The sequence below is a fragment of the Brassica rapa genome, chromosome A10 (assembly GCF_000309985.2).
Source record: "Brassica rapa cultivar Chiifu-401-42 chromosome A10, CAAS_Brap_v3.01, whole genome shotgun sequence".
In the NCBI taxonomy this organism is placed as follows: Eukaryota; Viridiplantae; Streptophyta; class Magnoliopsida; order Brassicales; family Brassicaceae; genus Brassica; species Brassica rapa.
The window spans coordinates 10,071,732-10,091,317 of NC_024804.2; the positions used below are offsets into that span (position 1 = coordinate 10,071,732).

Sequence of the window (19,586 nt, forward strand, 5' to 3'; positions counted from 1 at the left end):
CAAAACCCATATCCCTATTCTCACATACAGCTGTCTTTCCTTCCGAAAACGTCCAAGCCTTTGCTTTTTCGCTTTACTCTTAATTTCAATTTATTTCTTGTTAAAACAATTTCCGTTTACGTCTCTTTTCCAACTTTAAATATCTCTCATTTCTACTTGGGTTTTCTAGTTTATCCTGAAACTTAATTACATGAATGATATATCGTCCAGGAACAAGTTCCGATCTCGTACGACGCGTGGATTGCCATTTCCTTGCACCACGCCCACTCTCTCCACTCATTAGGACGAGTAAACACACCGCATGCATGCCCGTATAACGTGCGCCCGTTACTTCGCCGACGCCGGCCAAGTCCATCAACGGTTGTGCACCGGCCACTTGTCGCGATATGGAACGTTCGATGTTGTTGGGACCACAAGGTCCACAACCACATAAGGATCCATCATCGTCTAAGTTTGATGTGTTTTAATATCCTTTTCCCTCTCAGGTTTTGTCATTTGCTGCGAAACATGAATATTGCCATGTCCTTGTATCTGAATACTTAGGGTTCTTGTAAATTATTGGTTGATACAAATAGAAATTTGGGAATATTCTTCGTGGGAAGATTACAAATACTTGAAATCAGTTTTAGTCCGACAAAACAACCCTTACATTGTTACCTCTTTATGCAGCTAAAGCAGTATCTCTGTATGTATGCAGATACCATATATATCATTGCACCAACACAAACAAGATATTAAGAGCACCATTAACGGTTTGAACCCGTGCAAGTTTCTTAAAGAAAAAAAATATTATTAGTATAATCATTTTATTTTTGTTTAGGTTTAGTTATACCAATGAAACAATAGTGGAGTAACATATGTTTTCTTTTATACTCAACCGGTTCTTAGAGCATCAGGATTGTGGAGTACCTCTTCTGGTCTCTTAAAAATGTTACTTTAATCAGATAATTATATTTATTTTTTTCAAATCAGCTGAGTGGTTTACAAATTGACATATGTCAAAAACACTTATTCTAATCTTCGAATATAGTCTCTTTAAGATGATACGTTTCTTTCTTCTCTTTTCTACATTTTGTTTCTCTTTAATTTCTTACTTTTTCACTTTTTATAATTTTATATTGGTGAAAGATTTATATTGCATGATTAATGCAAGTCTCTTATAATGGAATTATTAGCGTAATATAAGATACGGTCTCTTAGCTTTTAACTAAAAAAACTAAGAGACATACTTTTAACTAAAAAAACTAAGAGACGTCTCTGTTAGTTTTGATATTAGCGTAATATCAAAACTAAGATTTGTTAGTTTTGATATTAGCGTAATATCAAAAAGATTTGTTAGTTTTAAAATTTCTTGTCAAAACTAGGTAGTTTCAAGTTTTCAGAATTTGCAGGAATTAACGCATATGTTCGGTAAGCTCTTCGATACTCCCGTGAATTAATCCCGTGAATTTGAGCTATCCAAGAACCATCCTCTCTCGGATTAATCCTATTTAATAAACATAGAAGAATGGTAGAAGAAGCAAAATTTGTAGATGCATTCGTGACATTGAAGGTTGGTGACTAAAGGGTTTCACGAGATTTCTCGAGGAAGAAGATGAAGATCTGTTATTTCCACTGTTAGGTTAGTTATATAATCTAGTATATTCAACAATATGTCAATATTACATTAAACGTGAGTTGCATCAGTGGTTAAAATTTCTTGTCAAACGTAGTTTTAAAATCCGTCAAAATATACACATATCATACACGGCTACTATATGGAAGGGTTATATTGCGGATTGAATGGAGGTTTGACTTGCATTTTTTTCATTTGGAGGATAAACTTGCAAAACAAAATCACTTGAAGGTTTTTATTTTGCAGAAAACCCTTTTTATTTATTCTTCTCAAACAATTTCAGCCGTTAAATCACATAATAACTCTTACGTTGCTGTAATCAGTGTGGGCGTCATGACGTACTAAATCAGACGCCTTTGAAAAAGCAACGTAATACTAAATCTTGTAGACTTGTAGTCATTTCAGCTGAGGTCTGAGAATCAAAAGGAAAAAGAGAGATTAATTTTGTCTCCAAAGGAAACTCAAAATCATAAGCATAAGTATGTATACCCCTTGGCATCATGAAAAATTGCCATTTAGCGAGACGTACATGTCTGTGACTACAAATTTGTCTTAGAACTAGGTAGTATAGGTTGGTGATGCAACAAAAGCCATAACTGATGATGGTAATGATTTTGATGATGGCACAGTGTTAACCCCACACACACACATATATATATATATATATGTAGGCATAGACTATACACACGTGAAATGAAAACGCATAATGGTAATAATCTGTATTATTAATTATGTCTCTTTCTAAAAATAGAAAAACGAAAGCCATCCTTCTAAAAAATGAGGTGGATTGTTGTACAGAACCTGAACTTGAGAGTTGTCCGTTCGTCAGCCTGCCCATCATAGTCACCATCCCCGTTTTAAAATCCTTGATCGCAACTACTTCATCGTTGTGATTATTTAATATCTTAACTGTTAAACAATGCATGACGTTAATCCGAAATGTCACTTTTATTCTTTGAAGATATTAACAACACGCGCAAGCATATTATATTAATCTTTAGATAGCAAGAAAAAGCTTATTTGATAGACTTATTAAACCAGTGGACACCAAGTACACAAGTACTTTATACTTGTAACTTGGTATTAAAGCTTGAAACTTTGTATACGCGATTGTAATCCGAGAGAAGTTATAAATGTCCAACGAGTGTCTTCTCTTATAAGTCAACATTAGCTAGAAACATAAAATGAACAAGTCTACATACACGTGTTGCACTGGATCATCTTTAACTGCATAATTTTTTTTTTTAACTTATCTTTAATTGCATAAATTAGTAGGCACATTATACGCTTAGCTAATTATGCAATCATCAAAAATGAGCTACCAAACTTTTTATTCTCGGAAATTCGGAATAGTTTGTCTTGGAAACCTATGCATAAACGCAGAGCGGAATCTAAAATTTAGAAAGTTATAAATAATTATAAATTAATGTTTTTTTAATAATTTGGAGATTATGCGATTTGTATGTAAATTTTTTAAAAGTCTGAAAATGAAAACGAATATTTCATCCAGTTGTGCCATAACTAAATCGATAACTACCATATTTATTCCCAAAATGTTGTCTTTGGTCGTTGGATAGCAAGAGATTGCTCATAACTGGAACTGGTTTTCAATTTCGATTGATAGACTTATTAAACCACTGTATTACATTAGAAAGTACTTATACTTGTTACTTGGTATTAAAACTTGAAATTTTGTGTACATGATGTGAACCGAGAGAAGTTATACATTAACATTAACGAACAGCTCTACATACACGTCGTGTTACATTGGATCATCTTTTATTGCATAAATTACTAGCCACATACGTTTAGCTAATAATGGGCAATCATCTAAACAGGTTACCATACGTTTTACTATCGGAAAAGATAATGGGAAATACGCCATATAGTTTAGTTCTAGAAACCTATGCATAACCCGGTTATGATAACCGCCATATCAAATCTGCCTTGGCTTCAAGACGAAACCAATGTACATAAAAGGCTATCGATTAATTGAATTCATTATGTCGGATTATATACGATTGACACAACGTGTTCAATGCCCAGAGTCATGGGAAATATCAATATAGTGACACCATGAAATTAACATGATGATAAACATTGATACATAACGACGATAGCTTTTACATACTTTAAGTAGTCCACTTAACACTTTTCTTAACTTAAACTAACACGGACGATACACTTAAAAGCTACATAATTAAACGAAAAATCAAGCTAGGGGCATATTATTAAGCTCCTTATCACACTTAGATATATCATAACCGTCCTAGGATTTTTTTTAAGAAAACCTTGAAGGGAACACACTTATGTAGTTAACGCCTCTTTTGATTAGTAATTCCATACGCAATCTAGTCCACCATTAAGTAGACCAGCCTTTGTCTCGTTCTCTTCCGCGGTTGTCTGTAGCCAGTAGTTCATTCCGGTGCCACCGTGGGAAGAAGGCAAATTAACGGAGGGGGTCATGGTCGATGCAGAAGACGAACCAAAGTAAGGAAAGTGATTGAAGTTCTCTTGGAACGACCTTATGTTAGATAGAGTTGAAACGTTTCTAGAGACAAAACGAGAAAAATGGTCAAACCCAGGCGGAGCAGGCGGTAGAAGATGGTTGAATGAGTCAACGTTAACATCTAAGCCTGAGGCAGTAGTAGTCGTGGCAGTGGAGAAACAGGACACGTGCTCGGTTATCGCAGTGGCTGTGAGGGTTGTATTGCTGCTACGGCTGTTGTAGGAGTAGCAGCTGTCGGTATAGCCGAGTGTTGTGGTGGGGTCAAAGAGAGGAGGGAGTGAGACGGAGGAAGGAGAGCTTGGTTGCTCACGGTAGTTTGTGGAGATGGTTGAGGGTACTTTCGTCTTTTTAGACCCACCGGTACAGCTGCTTACGCTAGCACTTGCTTCTCCCCCGGAGGCCCCGGTATTGGCTAAACCGGTTTTCTTGAAAACCCTAGATATCACCCATTCGTCCTGAGGGAGTAAAAAGAAATTTGGGAGAATAACGTTAAGTAAAATTAATTAAAAGAGAAGGGTCCTAAAATAGACTTACTGAAATTTTAATATTTAATATATATCAGAAAATCCTGAAGACATGTCAGAAAATCCTGAATATGGGTTTACGATTTGGGTTTCGCATTGAGCTTTCCAAAAGTAGGATGTATTTATTTTTTATTTTGTCAAAAAGTTCAAAAATTTCATGCTTTAAGAAAACACCATTATGATTGAAATCCCAAGAAATAAACCAGCAGATCTTTTCTATTTTATGATCCATGATGATCTCACTTCAACCCTAATAAATAGCCATGCTTTTTCAGCTATCGATATTAAATGCAGAAAAAAGCAAAACAAGAACTCAACGTCACCGATTATGTCATACTCTTAGAAAACAAAATAAAGAAGCAAAAGATTATATACTAATTTATTAAGGGTTTATTTGTGATATAACCATAAAAAAAAGTTAAATTAGTTTTGTAGAAAGAGATTAGAGAGAGATAGGAAGAAAGAAGAGGAGAAAGAGGATGATTTTGGTTATATAATGAATTAGGGGTTTTTGTTTGGTTATACCACCTAATTTCCCATTTATTAATCAGAGATAAAAAAAGGTTTCTAGTAAGAAAATAATAAAAAGGTTACAAATTTAATTAAAATACCTTTGAGCTTCTAGAGATTAAATGATAAGAAAATTTGCCTTCAAGACGATATTCATGCATAACCCAATTAGTTTTCTCTCCTTTAGGAGCTCTTCCTTTATAAAAGACAAGAGTTTTCTTCATCCCAACAAGTGCACAAGTCTTTGAACTATAGATCTCTCGGTCTTTTCCGGTAGCTTTCCAGTAACCAGCCTCCGTTGCTCTGTTCGTTCTCAATCCCGTCGGATACTTCCGGTCACGGAGGCTGAAAAAGTACCATTCTTTCTCTCCCATCTTAGCTTTCCCTAAAAAGTTGATTGGAGAGTGGTTCAATTAGTGAAAACTAAAGCTTCAAAAAAAATGACAAGAAATATATGTTAGTAAGTTAAGTTGGTTTGTTTTCACTTACCGGGAAGTTGCCAAGGCTCGCACTTGTTGAGATCAACGTCTGCAATGGCGCGGCTTGAGAAGCAACCGTCAAGAACCTTGCGGAGGAGGTAATGGGTGATGAGTTCTTCATCTGTGGGATGAAACCTGAAACCTGGCGGAAGATATTGGCTGTCTCCGCCGTGGTCATAGTGGTAAAGTGGAATGTCCATGAAGAACTGATGTTAAAACTTTTTGGGAGAGAAATATTAAACCCTAAGGAGACACAAACTGTTTTGAAGGGGAGGATACACGGATACGGATATAGATGGTTCTTGAGTGAGGATGTGGTTATAATGTCGACGATATTTTATTTTGTTTATTAGTATATATTTATACATTGGGATTTGATAGAACAAAAACGGCGAAATATATGGAGTTTTTTTGTAGTTAAATTAACAAAAAAAGATCGTAGAGACCATAATAATTGTAATAAAAAGACAGGTACGTCTATTCTCTCATAGGAATCTGGGGGTTTTCTCTACCTTGTCTTGTAGTAAAGAGAGCAAAGCCAAAAGTAGATTATTACATCACTTTTTAGTTTATCTATAGTTTGTTTTACAGAGTCGAGGTTTTTTAATTAAACGAATTAAAAACCCAAATTAATCATGAAGCGTCCGTGGTTTTTATTATCCGAGTATGCGTGCGTGCATGAGAAAAAGTGCAGTGGTATTCCCTGTCAGTGATGAAAATATAAGAGATGATGCAGATTGTATCTTTTTATTTATGAGTCTTTTATTTTGTCTAGGATCTTGTTTTTTTCTATATATTATTATTGCGTTTGGGAACCATATTATTAATTGTGGATACAACGACTAATCGAAACAATATACTGTGGACTTGTAGTAAGGGATTATTAGACGCATACACTAGTAATTCGGACAATGAAGAGTTTTCCTTTTATTTTAATTAAAATTTGGATATTATATAGATAAGGCTGTTTCAAATCTTGGAGTGTCAGCATAGTACATGATTAAAATTATCAAAAAATTGACAGAGATTTCGTTACTACACGCCACCACCTTCTCCACCTTTCACCCCTCTGTCTTTTTCTTTTCTTTTATCTAGACTTTGTTTTCATTTCCCATTTTCTTTTGTCATGTGATGGGGTTCTAATATGTATTGGCTTCAAATTTGTAAGATCAGAGAGAAAAACACATATAGTTATTTTTGAGTTTTATGAATGTCATTGCAAGATTTAACAATAATTGAACCAAACATACCAAATAGAATATAGGGCCACTAGAATATATTGCTGCAGGCGGGTTTTTAGGTTTGTTTAATCATTATTTATATAATATTGATATTTAGTTTGGTTATACTTTTTCAAGCTTATATAAATTTTATACACGTGTTTAGGGCAGTGATAAGATACATCACAATTTCATTTGCTTGTCATATAATTAATAGTTTTTATGTGCAAAACCTCGTAAAACGACATAAGTTTGGATCTTCAAGGAAAAAGAATCTTGACACAACATAGAGTAGGATAAGAGATACTCTTTTGCTTTTATGTTGTTCTATTTTAGAGAAAAATAAATAGTTTTACATTGGAAATATTCTACCTAGTGGTGAAACACTCCATTGAGTATTTTACAATATAATGATAATATTTGAAAAAGACTACTTCTAGATGGTGAAAATGGTGTATTAACCCAAGTATTGACCAACTTTTTCTAGAGAATTTGAACGATATAAATTTTTTTTTCCACACTTTAACGATTCAACATATACAGAAGGCACATAAAAATGACGTGATGCTTGGGATCCACTTTCAGATGCGATGTATGTTAGAGCATCTCCAATAGCACATAAAAATTATTTTTATATTTTACTTTAAAATAAAATAATTATATTATAGAGTTAGATTTTCTCCAATGATTCATTCTATAATAAGTGAAATATAGAGTAATGCTGTTTTTTTACTCTAAATATATAGTAAAAGAATAATATTACTCTATATTTCCCTCTATTATAAAGTAGTTCTATTATAAAGTAACTCTATTATAGAGTGAATCACTGGAACAAATCGAATTCTATAGTAAAATTACTCTATTTTAGAGTAAAATATAGAGAACATTTTTGTGTACCATTACAAATGATCTTAACTCAGTGCCCCGATTTAATTGTTTGATTGAATATAATTTCCGCATAATTAGTGTCATATTGACAAAAAATAATAATATATTTGTTACTAATTAGTTAAGTAATTAACTATTAAATGAATAATTTAAGATAATTAGAGAATGTGGTGTGTTACAAGAGTTATTTAATTAAGAAAATAAACACATATAAAATATAACTGAATATTTATAGTAAAATATTATGTATACTGAAATAATTTATTTAAATCTGTTATATAAATATTATAATATATTAAATAATAAATATCTTATTTTGAAATATTTTTATTGTAATTTATTTTTATGTACTAATATTATATAATAATAATTATTTGTATTTTAAATATTAAATAATAACAAAATTATAATTTAGTAGTATAATAATATAAAAATTCTTAGTATAAAGTTTGGTGTTGTGGTTGGTGAATTATTTTATAAGTGTTGAAACTATATTAAAATAATATAATTTTTCCACATTAAAATCGTGTTATGAATTAAAGAAGAAATCAAATTCAATTCTTTTCGTAGAAACTAACGTGTGAGGATTAATTTTTTATTCGTGGCATATTTCTATAGAACTGTTTAGAGAAAAGAAACAAAACAGAATTTCGTTCTTGTTCTTCATTAGTTTCACATTTTGCTAAATAACACCACCTTTTTATTTAAAAATTGTATTTAAATCGTTTTAAATTTTTGTATTTTCTAATAAAATAAGTACATAATAAAAAAAAACCAAGGGACGCGTAACCAAAATATAATATTTAGTTGGTTCTTTTTAGATAAAAACTAGACTGAATACTTATAAAATGTTCACAATATTGGTAAAAACTTTTCGGTCAAACCATGAGATTTAATGGAGAGATATCCATGCAATTCCTCATCCCCATGAAAAACGTTTTTCTTGATTGCTGGTTCTAAAGCTCATTTATTCGCTTAATTGGATGTGGTGAGAACTTTTTAAATTTGGTTGAATAAATCAACCAGCGCGCTGATGCAGTGGTGATTACTTGAGGGAGCTTCGGCTCCAATATAGAAAGTCACCTGGGTAAGACCACGCTGGCCACCGGAGCATTCATCTCTACGGGAAAAAAAGACAACCCACTACCCTTTTTTATGGTTGAATAAATCACTGGGTCGTTTAAATACCATGGAATACATGGAATTGAAATTACGACCAAGTAACAAGCAAGCCTGCTTAGCCGATTAATCAATTTAAACTCATCTTAGTCCAAACATATTTATTTGCCCAGTCTAAAATATGTCCAGTCCAAAACCAATTAACATTTTCCTGAGCCAACAAAAGGAAGTACAATTATATTTTATTTTCAAGATTAAAACAATATATTTTTATGTCTCTTCTGAAAAAAATATCTTTTTATTTTGAATTTTGTATTAGATGTGAATTGAGAGAAGTGTGATTATTTCATAATCCAATTTATTATTTACTTAGAAATTTATAAATCTTGAAAATGTTGCTCTATACACAATTGGCAAAATAATTATAGAGTTTAGTACAATCTCTTGATTTTAACGGTTTCGGATGTTGTGTGGTAAATATTATAGACTAAATTCGCTTTTGAGAAAAAGTTTTTAAAATATCCCTTCATATATATGGACTATCCTCTCAGCTGCAACGCAATTATTGTTGTTGGAAATTAGACAGAAGAATCATTCAGGTTAGGAGGTGAATGCATGGGAGGATCCTTGGATTCCAACTTTACCTAGGTTGGACATACCTAACGCTCCGCGATAATTCATCCCAAAATGACAGTCACTGATTTTATTAGAGTAATTTGAAGGATTAGGATGTGGAAATTCTCGAAAGTTTTGTTGTTCCAGAAGATATACCCTTAATTTGGAGCTTGGCCATAAGCCAAACTAGACATCGCGATATTGTTGGAGCTTTACAAAGAGTGTACAATATATTGTTAAATAAAGATACTGGGTTGTTAGCAATATCCTGAAGCTCTAAATTGAGGTTGTATATTCGGAGCCTAGTATTACTAAACTCCACGCTTAATGCTCCTAAGAAAATGCGTCATCTTGGCAGCTACTAACATGAAATGTAGTTGTAACAAGAACTCTTACATTAGTCATAGATGTGATTAGGCCTGACATAATAACCAATATCCAAACCAAACCGAACCTGACCCAAAGTAAGTGTTTTAGTTTGGGTTCAGATAGTGTTAGATACCTGATAAATTTGTTACTCATGCCATTTTTGAATACCTCCTAGATAGAAAAACTTGGACCTTATCAAATACACTTTCTCATCCAAACTTATTTCAGGTTTCGAGTGTATACACCAATAAGGATTATCTTGTATGGCAAAATATAATATTGAAGATCTTAAGCTCAATAGAGATCATTATAAGTGGATAATATGGTATCTTTAAAAAGTTAGAAATGATAAATTATTCAGAGGAATTGATAGAGATCCACTTGAGCTTGGAAGAAATGTGGAAGGAGAATGCTAAGCTTGGTTCACGAAAAATGCAGCAGAGTCAATAATGGCACAAACACCAGATATTATTAATTTACAAACTGTATACTCGCATGATATATGTTTGGTCAATGGTTTTGGACTTTTACATTTCAATTTAGTGAATGTGAATAGGAATTGAAAAGACACGTGTGGACAAAACCAATTTTTCTACAATGTAACACCAATTTTTCAATTAAGAAAATATATATACTATTTCTTTTAAAAATAAATCATTAATAAAATATTATATATAACAATTTATATAACTTTATAACCGAGACCATGAACGTGAGAGTCCTGAGCCCGAGGAGAATGCTGAGACCGAGACCGAGTTCGACAGTGGCGTCTCTTCTCGCTCCATGTGGCCGGTTCGAACCAAGCTCGTTTCAGACCTGTGTCACGGCTCCGGAGCTTAAATAATGAGGGAAAATGTAAACAGGGGAAGTGATTTGGTTGTGAATAAACACGAATCAAAACTTGGAAAAAACAAAGAAAGCATAAACGATTGAGGCAATATCCATTTAGGGTTTGTATATTATTATGTGAATGAATAACTTTACAATAACTTAGACCCATATTTATAGCCTCTCGGTTTCCTTTTCCTTTTAAGAAAACATACTTATCATAGAAAAAAATAATTTTTTATATATATGTTAGAAGAGAGGAAAATTTTGGGTGTGAAAGATTATGCATTGGCTTTATATAGTGAAAAAAGTTATTTGGTTCTAACATTACTTTTATTCCAAATTTCACCATTTTTGTTATTAGTCAACAATTTTCACAAATTACTTTCATACAAATGCATATATATGTATATATATATATATATATATATATTTGGATTTGATTTTGTACGCACATTTTCGGTTCTCTTTCAATCCTGTATACACATGCAACTATTTTTAATCCATATGTATAATCCGCTTAAATAGACACACACATGTAATAAACATGAATTGAATCCAATACACACAATTTTTACACGGTTTGATGCAATATAATGAGATTTATTCTTGTGTTCACCCTTCGGTAAACCTGCCAATATTAGTCATAATCTGCCTGTGACCTTCACTCTAAGGAAAACCAAATAGAGATAAAGAAACAGCGACAAATAAAAAATCATTGAGAACTAAAATTTTACTTTGGAGGCATCAAGAACCATCAACACAAGGTCAGAGGACTTTCCTACAGCAATAACATGAGAATCAAACAGTTTCAAGAAGAAAATGATGCAAAGGATTTTGGGAGAGAGTTACAAAAAAGTACATCCAATAAGTTCAACACGTCCATGACTGAAATAAATACATATATACATGTGAGTATAGAGATTAAAGATGGACCTTGGAAAGCCAATAAGAACATGTCCATGACATGCGTTAACTTCAAACCCATCTCCACCTCCACTAGAACCCTGTTTGGTATATATGGAAGAGAGTTACAAAAAATAAAAATGAAGAGTCTGATACTGTGATTCATCTACAAGGAGCACAAGTTTGTATACAACTATAATTATAAGAAGTTGAACTTTAATTTTGGAGGCTCTAACGGTTGTGTCTGAGCTTTGCAATCTTTTCCTTGAGCTGACCAAGACGATACTCTGTCCATCAAACCCTTCTTCGTGGCCATCTTCACCGTTGCTATGATTTTGATTACGATGTTTAGATTATCGTAGACTGACATTTTTTGTAAACATTGAAAGAATGTTGCTCGTTCGATCACAAATTATCGGCAGCGGTTCTTGTTCTGGCCCACTTGTGACCATACTTGGCAACTAAGTAACTATCAATACCCTTCTTTTGATCATCAACTCTAGGTTGCATTAAACTAGTCGATCCCAAATAAACCAAGCCATTAATCCTTTTGCAAAAGCTCTGTAATCTCTAGATTATTGAATACATTGGTCGTAAATGTAAGGTTCTCTGTAGTAAAATCTCAAGGAATATGCAGTGTTCGAAAATGATCACATGTATACATTCGTCAAAAATGTAATATCCCATGGCGGGCTTGTCCAAAACATCTTTTATTTAAAAATACAAAAATCATTAAAAAAACATGCGACTCTATAAACCATCGCCACAATTCTTGTCGAAGTCGTTAAATCGTCTAATCATCAAGTTGCAACCGCTTATAGACCGATCATCTGCCAAGAAGATATTAATGATAATATCATCCTCATCAATTTTCATTGAATAAGAAAATGATGAATTTTCTTCTTTCTTTTTCTTTATTTGAGTCTAATACTCATTTTGTTCATGAAATTAGTTTTTTTTTTGAATTTTTTCTTATCCCGCAAAGATGGATTTTGTATATTAATGTTCATTAAAAAAGGATAAATCAACTAAATTTCATTTACTTTTACAATGATTTACTTAAATACAAATTCTTGAGTGAACATAAAATTTACTCTTCAAAAACATGAATGGTTAGAAATAAGTGTGAATACACGGTAAGTGGAAAATGGTTTAAATACAAAAAAAAATTCCAACAAATAATTAGTAAAAATAGAGTGAAGATTAAACACAAATTGATTAGAAAAATGTGTATTTATTATTTTAATGTGTGTAAAACATCTAGAAAATCTAACTATAAAAATAGGGGGAGTATGATTTTTCATAAACTCTTTTGTGTTTACTCTCATCAATTAATCAAAATTGATTATACATTCCTTTTCCTCGGAATTTCCTCGGAATTTTCCGAGGAAATTCCAACGACGATAGAGTTTTCCTCGGAATTCCCTCGGAAAATTCCGAGGAAATTCCGAGGAACTTGGGGTTTTAAACCGAAAACAACGTTTTACGGATTGAATAACACGTATATAACCTTCATTAAGTGTCTTAACCAGATTATGAAGTCAAACTTTGGTGTTTTACCCAATAACAAACACTTTTACGATTGCATGAACGAAAACCACACAACATAAGAGAAACACTTATACACTTTAACAAACGGTAAAGGGAATACTTACAATTATTTTTGAAATTTTGTTATTTCATGGTTTATGATCATCTATACAAAGAATCCTCAATGGTATGCATTATAATTGTATAAGAAATGAAATACGGCGAAAATAATCGATGTTTTGAAACCCCAAACCCTGGTTCCTCAGAATTTCCTCGGTAAATTCCGAGGAAATTCCGAGGAAACCTGGTTCCTCAGAATTTCCTCGGTAAATTCCGAGGAAATTCCGAGGAAACCTGGTTCCTCGGAATATTTTCATTTAACCGGGTAAACCAAGCCGCCAAATATTTCGCGAAAATTGAATTAATGATTTCCGAGGAAATTCCGACGGATATTGTAAATATTTCCGAGGAAATTCCGACGGATAATTTCCGTCGGACCCCTCATTTTATTAGGTCGAGCCCGACCTTCTTCCCCATTTCTCTCCGCCGCACTCTCTCTTTCCCCTGCGATTTCGTCGACTCCTCTCTTCTCCCTTGCGATTTACGGCGCTTTCTCTCTTCTCCCTCGCGATTTCCACCCTAATCCTCATGTATGAACCCTATCCCACTCTTTTAGGTTAGATTTGTATGGTTTTTAAGTAGATTTGATGATTTTGGAATGAGATTTATAGATTTTGTTAGGGTGAATGGTAGATTTGTGTAAAATCGAGTTTGATTATGTATTTCACTTGATTTGAATTTTTTTTTTTTAGTTTTTATTAATTTTGTGGTTATAAAAATCGAATTTGTAATTATATATATATATTGAAAACGTTTTTTGTATATAAAATCTATTTTTTGCATTTTAAATTAATTTATATATTTATTAAACATTTTTAAAATCTATAAAACTTTTTTTAAGATTAAAAATCATATATATAATATTTAAAATCATTTTTTTGTGGTTATAAAACGTTTTATGTATTTTATATATAAAATATAAATTTCTATATTTATTAAACATTTTTAATATTATGAAAACTATTTTTTGTAATTATTTAACATTTTAAATATTTTTATAACTATTTTTTGTAATTATTAACTGTTTTTTGCGATTTATTTAAACTATTTTTTTAATTTTTATACTATTTTATATTTATTAAAACTAATTTTGTATTTATAAAACATTTTTTTATTTATAAACACTATTTTATTATTTTTTGTATTTATAAAAACTATTTTGTATTTATAAAAAGATGATTTCATATTTATAAAAATATTTATATTTATTAAAACTAATTTTGTATTTATAAAACATTTTTTTGATTTATAAACACTATTTTATTATTTTTTGTATTTATAAAAACTATTTTGTATTTATAAAAAGATGATTTCATATTTATAAAAATATTTATATTTATTATGACTAATTTTGTATTTATAAAACATTTTTTTTATTTATAAAAACTATTTTATTTTTTTGTATTTATAAAAACTATTTTGTATTTATAAAAAAGATGATTTCATATTTATAAAAATATTTATATTTATTAAAACTAATTTTGTATTTATAAAACATTTTTTTGATTTATAAACACTATTTTATTATTTTTTGTATTTATAAAAACTATTTTGTATTTATAAAAAGATGATTTCGTATTTATAAAAATATTTATATTTATTATAACTAATTTTGTATTTATAAAACATTTTTTTTATTTATAAAAACTATTTTATTTTTTTTTGTATTTATAAAAACTATTTTGTATTTATAAAAAGATGATTTCATATTTATAAAAATATTTATATTTATTATAACTAATTTTGTATTTATAAAACATTTTTTTTATTTATAAAAACTATTTTATATTTTTTGTATTTTAAATATGTTTTCTATTTTAATTTTATATTTTCGAATTTCAATTTAAAAAAATAAATTTCTATTTTTTTTTTTAATTTTGGAAATATTCTGAGGAAGTGTATCCCTCGGGATATTCCGACGACATCTTCCTCGGAATATTCCGAGGAAATTCCGACGACGATAGAGTTTTCCTCGGAATTCCCTCGGAAAATTCCGAGGAAATTCCGAGGAACTTGGGGTTTTAAACCGAAAACAACGTTTTACGGATTGAATAACACGTATATAACCTTCATTAAGTGTCTTAACCAGATTATGAAGTCAAACTTTGGTGTTTTACCCAATAAGAAACACTTTTACGATTGCATGAACGAAAACCACACAACATAAGAGAAACACTTATACACTTTAACAAACGACATCTTCCTCGGAATTTCCTCGGAATTCCGAGGAAGTGTATCCCTCGGGATATTCCGACGACATCTTCCTCGGAATATTCCGAGGAAATTCCGACGAACTTGTGGTCCTCGGAATTTCCTCGGAAATTCATTTCCTCGGAATTCCGTCGGAAATTTCCGAGGAATTTCCGAGGAAAAATGAAATTCCGAGGAGTTATTTCCGAGGACTTTTTTCGTCGGTATGTCGTCGGAATAGCGTTATTCCGACGACATACCGACGATTTTTTCCCTCAGTATGTCGCTGTTTTCTTGTAGTGGTAGAACCTTCCTTACGACAAAACCATCAGTAAAAACATTTTGTTTCTTTCCATGCTCCATCTACAGAACACCATGTGTGTCTTCCATATTTATTAGAGGGGGCACAGACTCCTTTTGTGGTGAATTTAAATCTTTTAATTTTGTTTCTGACCAGAAAGCTCTTTCTTATACAACAATGCGCAAAGTCTTTTGTGGATTCATGTTTCTATTACTATAAACTTTATCATTTCAAGCGCCAAAAAAATGTTCTTAGGTTTATCGTAAAACTTAATGAGGAATTAATTAGCGAAAATTATATGAAGCAATACCGGCCCTGGCTACAAGCGGGACAAGCACTAGCTTCCGGCCCTAAACAAAATAAGTAAAATTTAGGCATGTTGTTTATGCAAAATCTCTTGTAGTTCAGTTGGTTTATGTACAGATTGATACTTGCAGATGTGACAAGTTCGAATAACTCTGGCGGTTTTTAAAATTTTCCTCTTTTTTATTAAATTATTAAAAGTTATAGGCCCACAATATTTTTTTTTGCTTCCAGCCTTTAATTTTCCTGAACCGGGCTTGATACGAAGTTATGCGTTATTATTAGCGAGTAACTAGTAATACGTTAGTAAGTTAATCTGAAATTTACGGGGAATCATTGGATGTTCCCATGTGATTGTTATTTGGTGAATTTTCATGTTTACCACTTTGTTCGTACACTTATTCATGTTTAACATCAATAAAGAGATATTTTCAAAAATATCTTATTCATTAAGAGACAAATACTCTTATACTATTACATTATATAAATATATAATAAATAGTAATATAAACAAAAAAAATAAAAGGATAATTTTTTCTATGTTTTTGAATTTCACTTTTTTAAATTCGATTTTTTTGGGAATTTGTTTCGAATTTTATTTTATTTTTTTCAAATTTGCTTTTTGAAATTCAAAAAAAAATGAAACTATTTAAAATTAAATTAAATTGTTTTAGTGTTTATTTATATATTTATTAGAACACTAGACTCCACATTCCAAAAATCTTATTATACCCCTCAACTCAAATTACTAAGTCTAAATTAGTTAACCTAGATTATAAATGTATTTTCCCCTTTAAAATTATGGTAAATGTGGTTAAAGTAAACATGAAAAATGTCTTTTGACTTGCTAAAGTATCTGCCTCCATCTCTTTAAAAACCTGATGAAGAAAAAAAAAATTGTTTCAATTTTTTTAAAAATATTTTCAGTATATTTTTATCAATTAAAAATGATTAATTGTAGATTTCATAATTAAACTACGTGAAATAGATAATCACAAAATATGTGTTTAATATTAAATTTAATGCATTTTATCAATATGCGTGAAAATTTCAAAACATGCAATATTTTGAAACGGAACAAGTACTAACACTAAACAAATTACTATATGTAAAAATATATAAATAAAAACAAAAAAACTTGAACAAAGACATATTTCATGGTCTTTAAATTGTGGTATTTGAAACAGTTGTTGACTAAGTTATTGATGTTTTCAAGAGATAAACCTATCATGAATGTATATGAAGAGATAAAGATCAGGTTTACTCCCTTGTATAAATAGTGAGGAGTGGCTGCTCTTCACACACCACTTTAATCCATGGCTTGCTGAGCTTAACAACTCCTTCTCTTATCGTGCAAGCTCATCTACGCTCCCCCTCAACCTTGAGACCGAGTATAGGGAAGGTCTAAACTTGATTGTAAACGCGTGATAGCTCCATGATAAGCCTTGTGGAGAGCACCTCCATCTCTTTCAGACCTGATGTTTGAATCCTCCACTACATCATTATTGCACTGAGAAGATACCTCAGCCCACTCTCCAAACACCTCACACTAGCTTGTTAAGTGACTTTCTTCTTCCCTCCACTTCGGTGGGACACACTCCAATTCATATAAAACTAAAGCGTTTACAATAACAAACAAATAATTAGCTATTTTATTTTTTATCCAAAATTATTATAGGCAGAGTGGGAAAATATTATTGTAGTTTTGAAAATATACATAAAATAAATAAATTATAAGAAAAAGAAGTTTGGTATCACTTCGGCATAGTACAGTTCCATTTTACAAAGCTAACCACGGCCAAATGGATTTTATTTTTACCTGAATTCAGTAGGGACTTTAGGCCAGAATTTAAGTTGTCGTTGATCTTTGGGGTAAGTAGTATGGTACAAGCGATCGGTCCAATCGAGAACTTGATCATCCAACCGTATCATGTCGTTTCCATATCCTTGGAAACTACCAGTTTCTCTTGCATACTTTTGTTTCTCTTCAGTCGAAAGCGCAAAGAACTGCTTAGTTACCTCGTAAATCTTTTCCAGAAGCGCTTCTGTAATTCCATGATTCATGACCTACGTCAGATACAAATCATGTCTTCACCGAAACATGTACCGAAATTTATGGATTTAATTATAAATTAGTGTGTACCACACCTGAACAACGCCCCATGTAGAGAGGGCGGAGTGCAGTTTACGCAACTCCTCTCGACCATCATCAGAAGAAGAGAGGAGGAGAGAAAGATCTATGGCCGGAATATCCATCTCCGGCACCAAACAGTTAAGAGATTGACCTTCAATGTCTCCAGTGGATGTGTAGAGGTATCTTTCCGGTAGTCCTTCGTCGCAAATTACCTCTTGAACAGTCTTAAATTTTGGCTTCTCCATTGTTTTAATGTTTTCCAAGGATTTTTGTTTGATTATCCTTTTGAGTAACGTCCCATGTAGATGACAATATTATAATATACAGAAGAACTGAAGAAGCATGTTGCTTGGGACAAAATAACCGTTTGATAAGAGGCAAGCCAGGCCAAAACGTGCCACTCCGTAAACATTATTTTGAAGACTTTGTTTAGTACTCTGATATATTTTGTTTTCAAGATTCGGATATTATCATAAGATTTATGTTAAACTTCTTACAAACTTTTCTTTTTTGGGGGGGGGGGGGGGGGGGGGGGGGGGGGGTGGGGGTGGGGTTGCAAGCACTATATTATTTTCAAGGAGAATAATATGAAAAAAATCACACGCTGGAAAAAAAACCTGCATAATGAATACAATTCAGAACATGGGATGAAAACATGAGTTTTGAAATCAAATTAGTCTCAATACCATTCGGATTTGAATCAATACGGCATTGCTATGGATAAGGCACATGCGATGATAAGAAACAGACAACTACTTTGTTGTCTCTTTCCACCCTTATGCTCCAGATTAGGTTGTAAAAATTCTTTTATTTTTAATATTTCTTGAGCCTTTTAGGATCAAATTTCCTGTTGGGGGCCACGCATGCTTCACTAGTAGATTCCACATCATTAACCAGAAGCATTATCTAACAACACTTCAAACATACTAAGAATTTTAAATCAGAAGCTCTTTAGGATTTAACTTTTTTCTGTAGATGTACTTCAAATCCTCATATGATATTCTCAGAGTTTCAACGCAACACAAATAAAAATATGACATCTCAACAAAGAAAGCAATGATATTAGGATCGAGTAACGAAAGAGCATATTTAGTTTTGAATTTTGATATCAAAAGGAGACTGAATGTGATAGAGGTCCCAATCAAGTCCTTGTAGTTTTAAACACAAGATTGCAAGTACGTTGGCCTGCCTTTATTCTTTCGCTGTTCTATAAAGGATTTTTGTATAAATTGTAAATAAACCCTTCAACTAAATATTCGACAAAAAAAATCCTCAACATTAATTTTGTTAACGTTTGTCACCCTCTGTCACGGTATTTTAGACGGATGGTGATATACATTAACGGAATTCAAGTTTACAGCTTCTTTCGTTGAACTTTTAGTTGAGGGGTTATTTTGCAATCCATCTTTAGTTGAGAGGTTTTATT

The 19,586-nt window shown here is 31.8% G+C and overlaps 2 protein-coding genes across 2 annotated transcripts; both read right to left on the minus strand.

Annotated features, from left to right (window-relative positions):
• Positions 1-1,170: 1,170 nt before the first annotated feature.
• LOC103844860 (protein CUP-SHAPED COTYLEDON 2) lies at positions 1,171-12,942 on the minus strand. Its single transcript, XM_033282328.1, has 3 exons — positions 5,648-12,942; positions 5,260-5,543; positions 1,171-4,579 (listed from the first exon to the last, which is right to left on the minus strand). The coding sequence occupies exons 1-3, from the start codon at positions 5,835-5,837 to the stop codon at positions 3,947-3,949; spliced, it is 1,107 nt and encodes a 368-aa protein (XP_033138219.1). The 5' UTR covers positions 5,838-12,942; the 3' UTR covers positions 1,171-3,946.
• Positions 12,943-16,186: 3,244 nt separating this feature from the next.
• Positions 16,187-18,650, minus strand: LOC103844861 (anthocyanin synthase). The gene is made up of 3 exons (XM_009121687.2): positions 18,175-18,650; positions 17,846-18,093; positions 16,187-17,640 (listed from the first exon to the last, which is right to left on the minus strand). Exons 1-3 carry the CDS (start codon positions 18,403-18,405, stop codon positions 17,631-17,633), a joined length of 489 nt encoding a protein of 162 aa, XP_009119935.1. The 5' UTR covers positions 18,406-18,650; the 3' UTR covers positions 16,187-17,630.
• Positions 18,651-19,586: the final 936 nt, after the last annotated feature.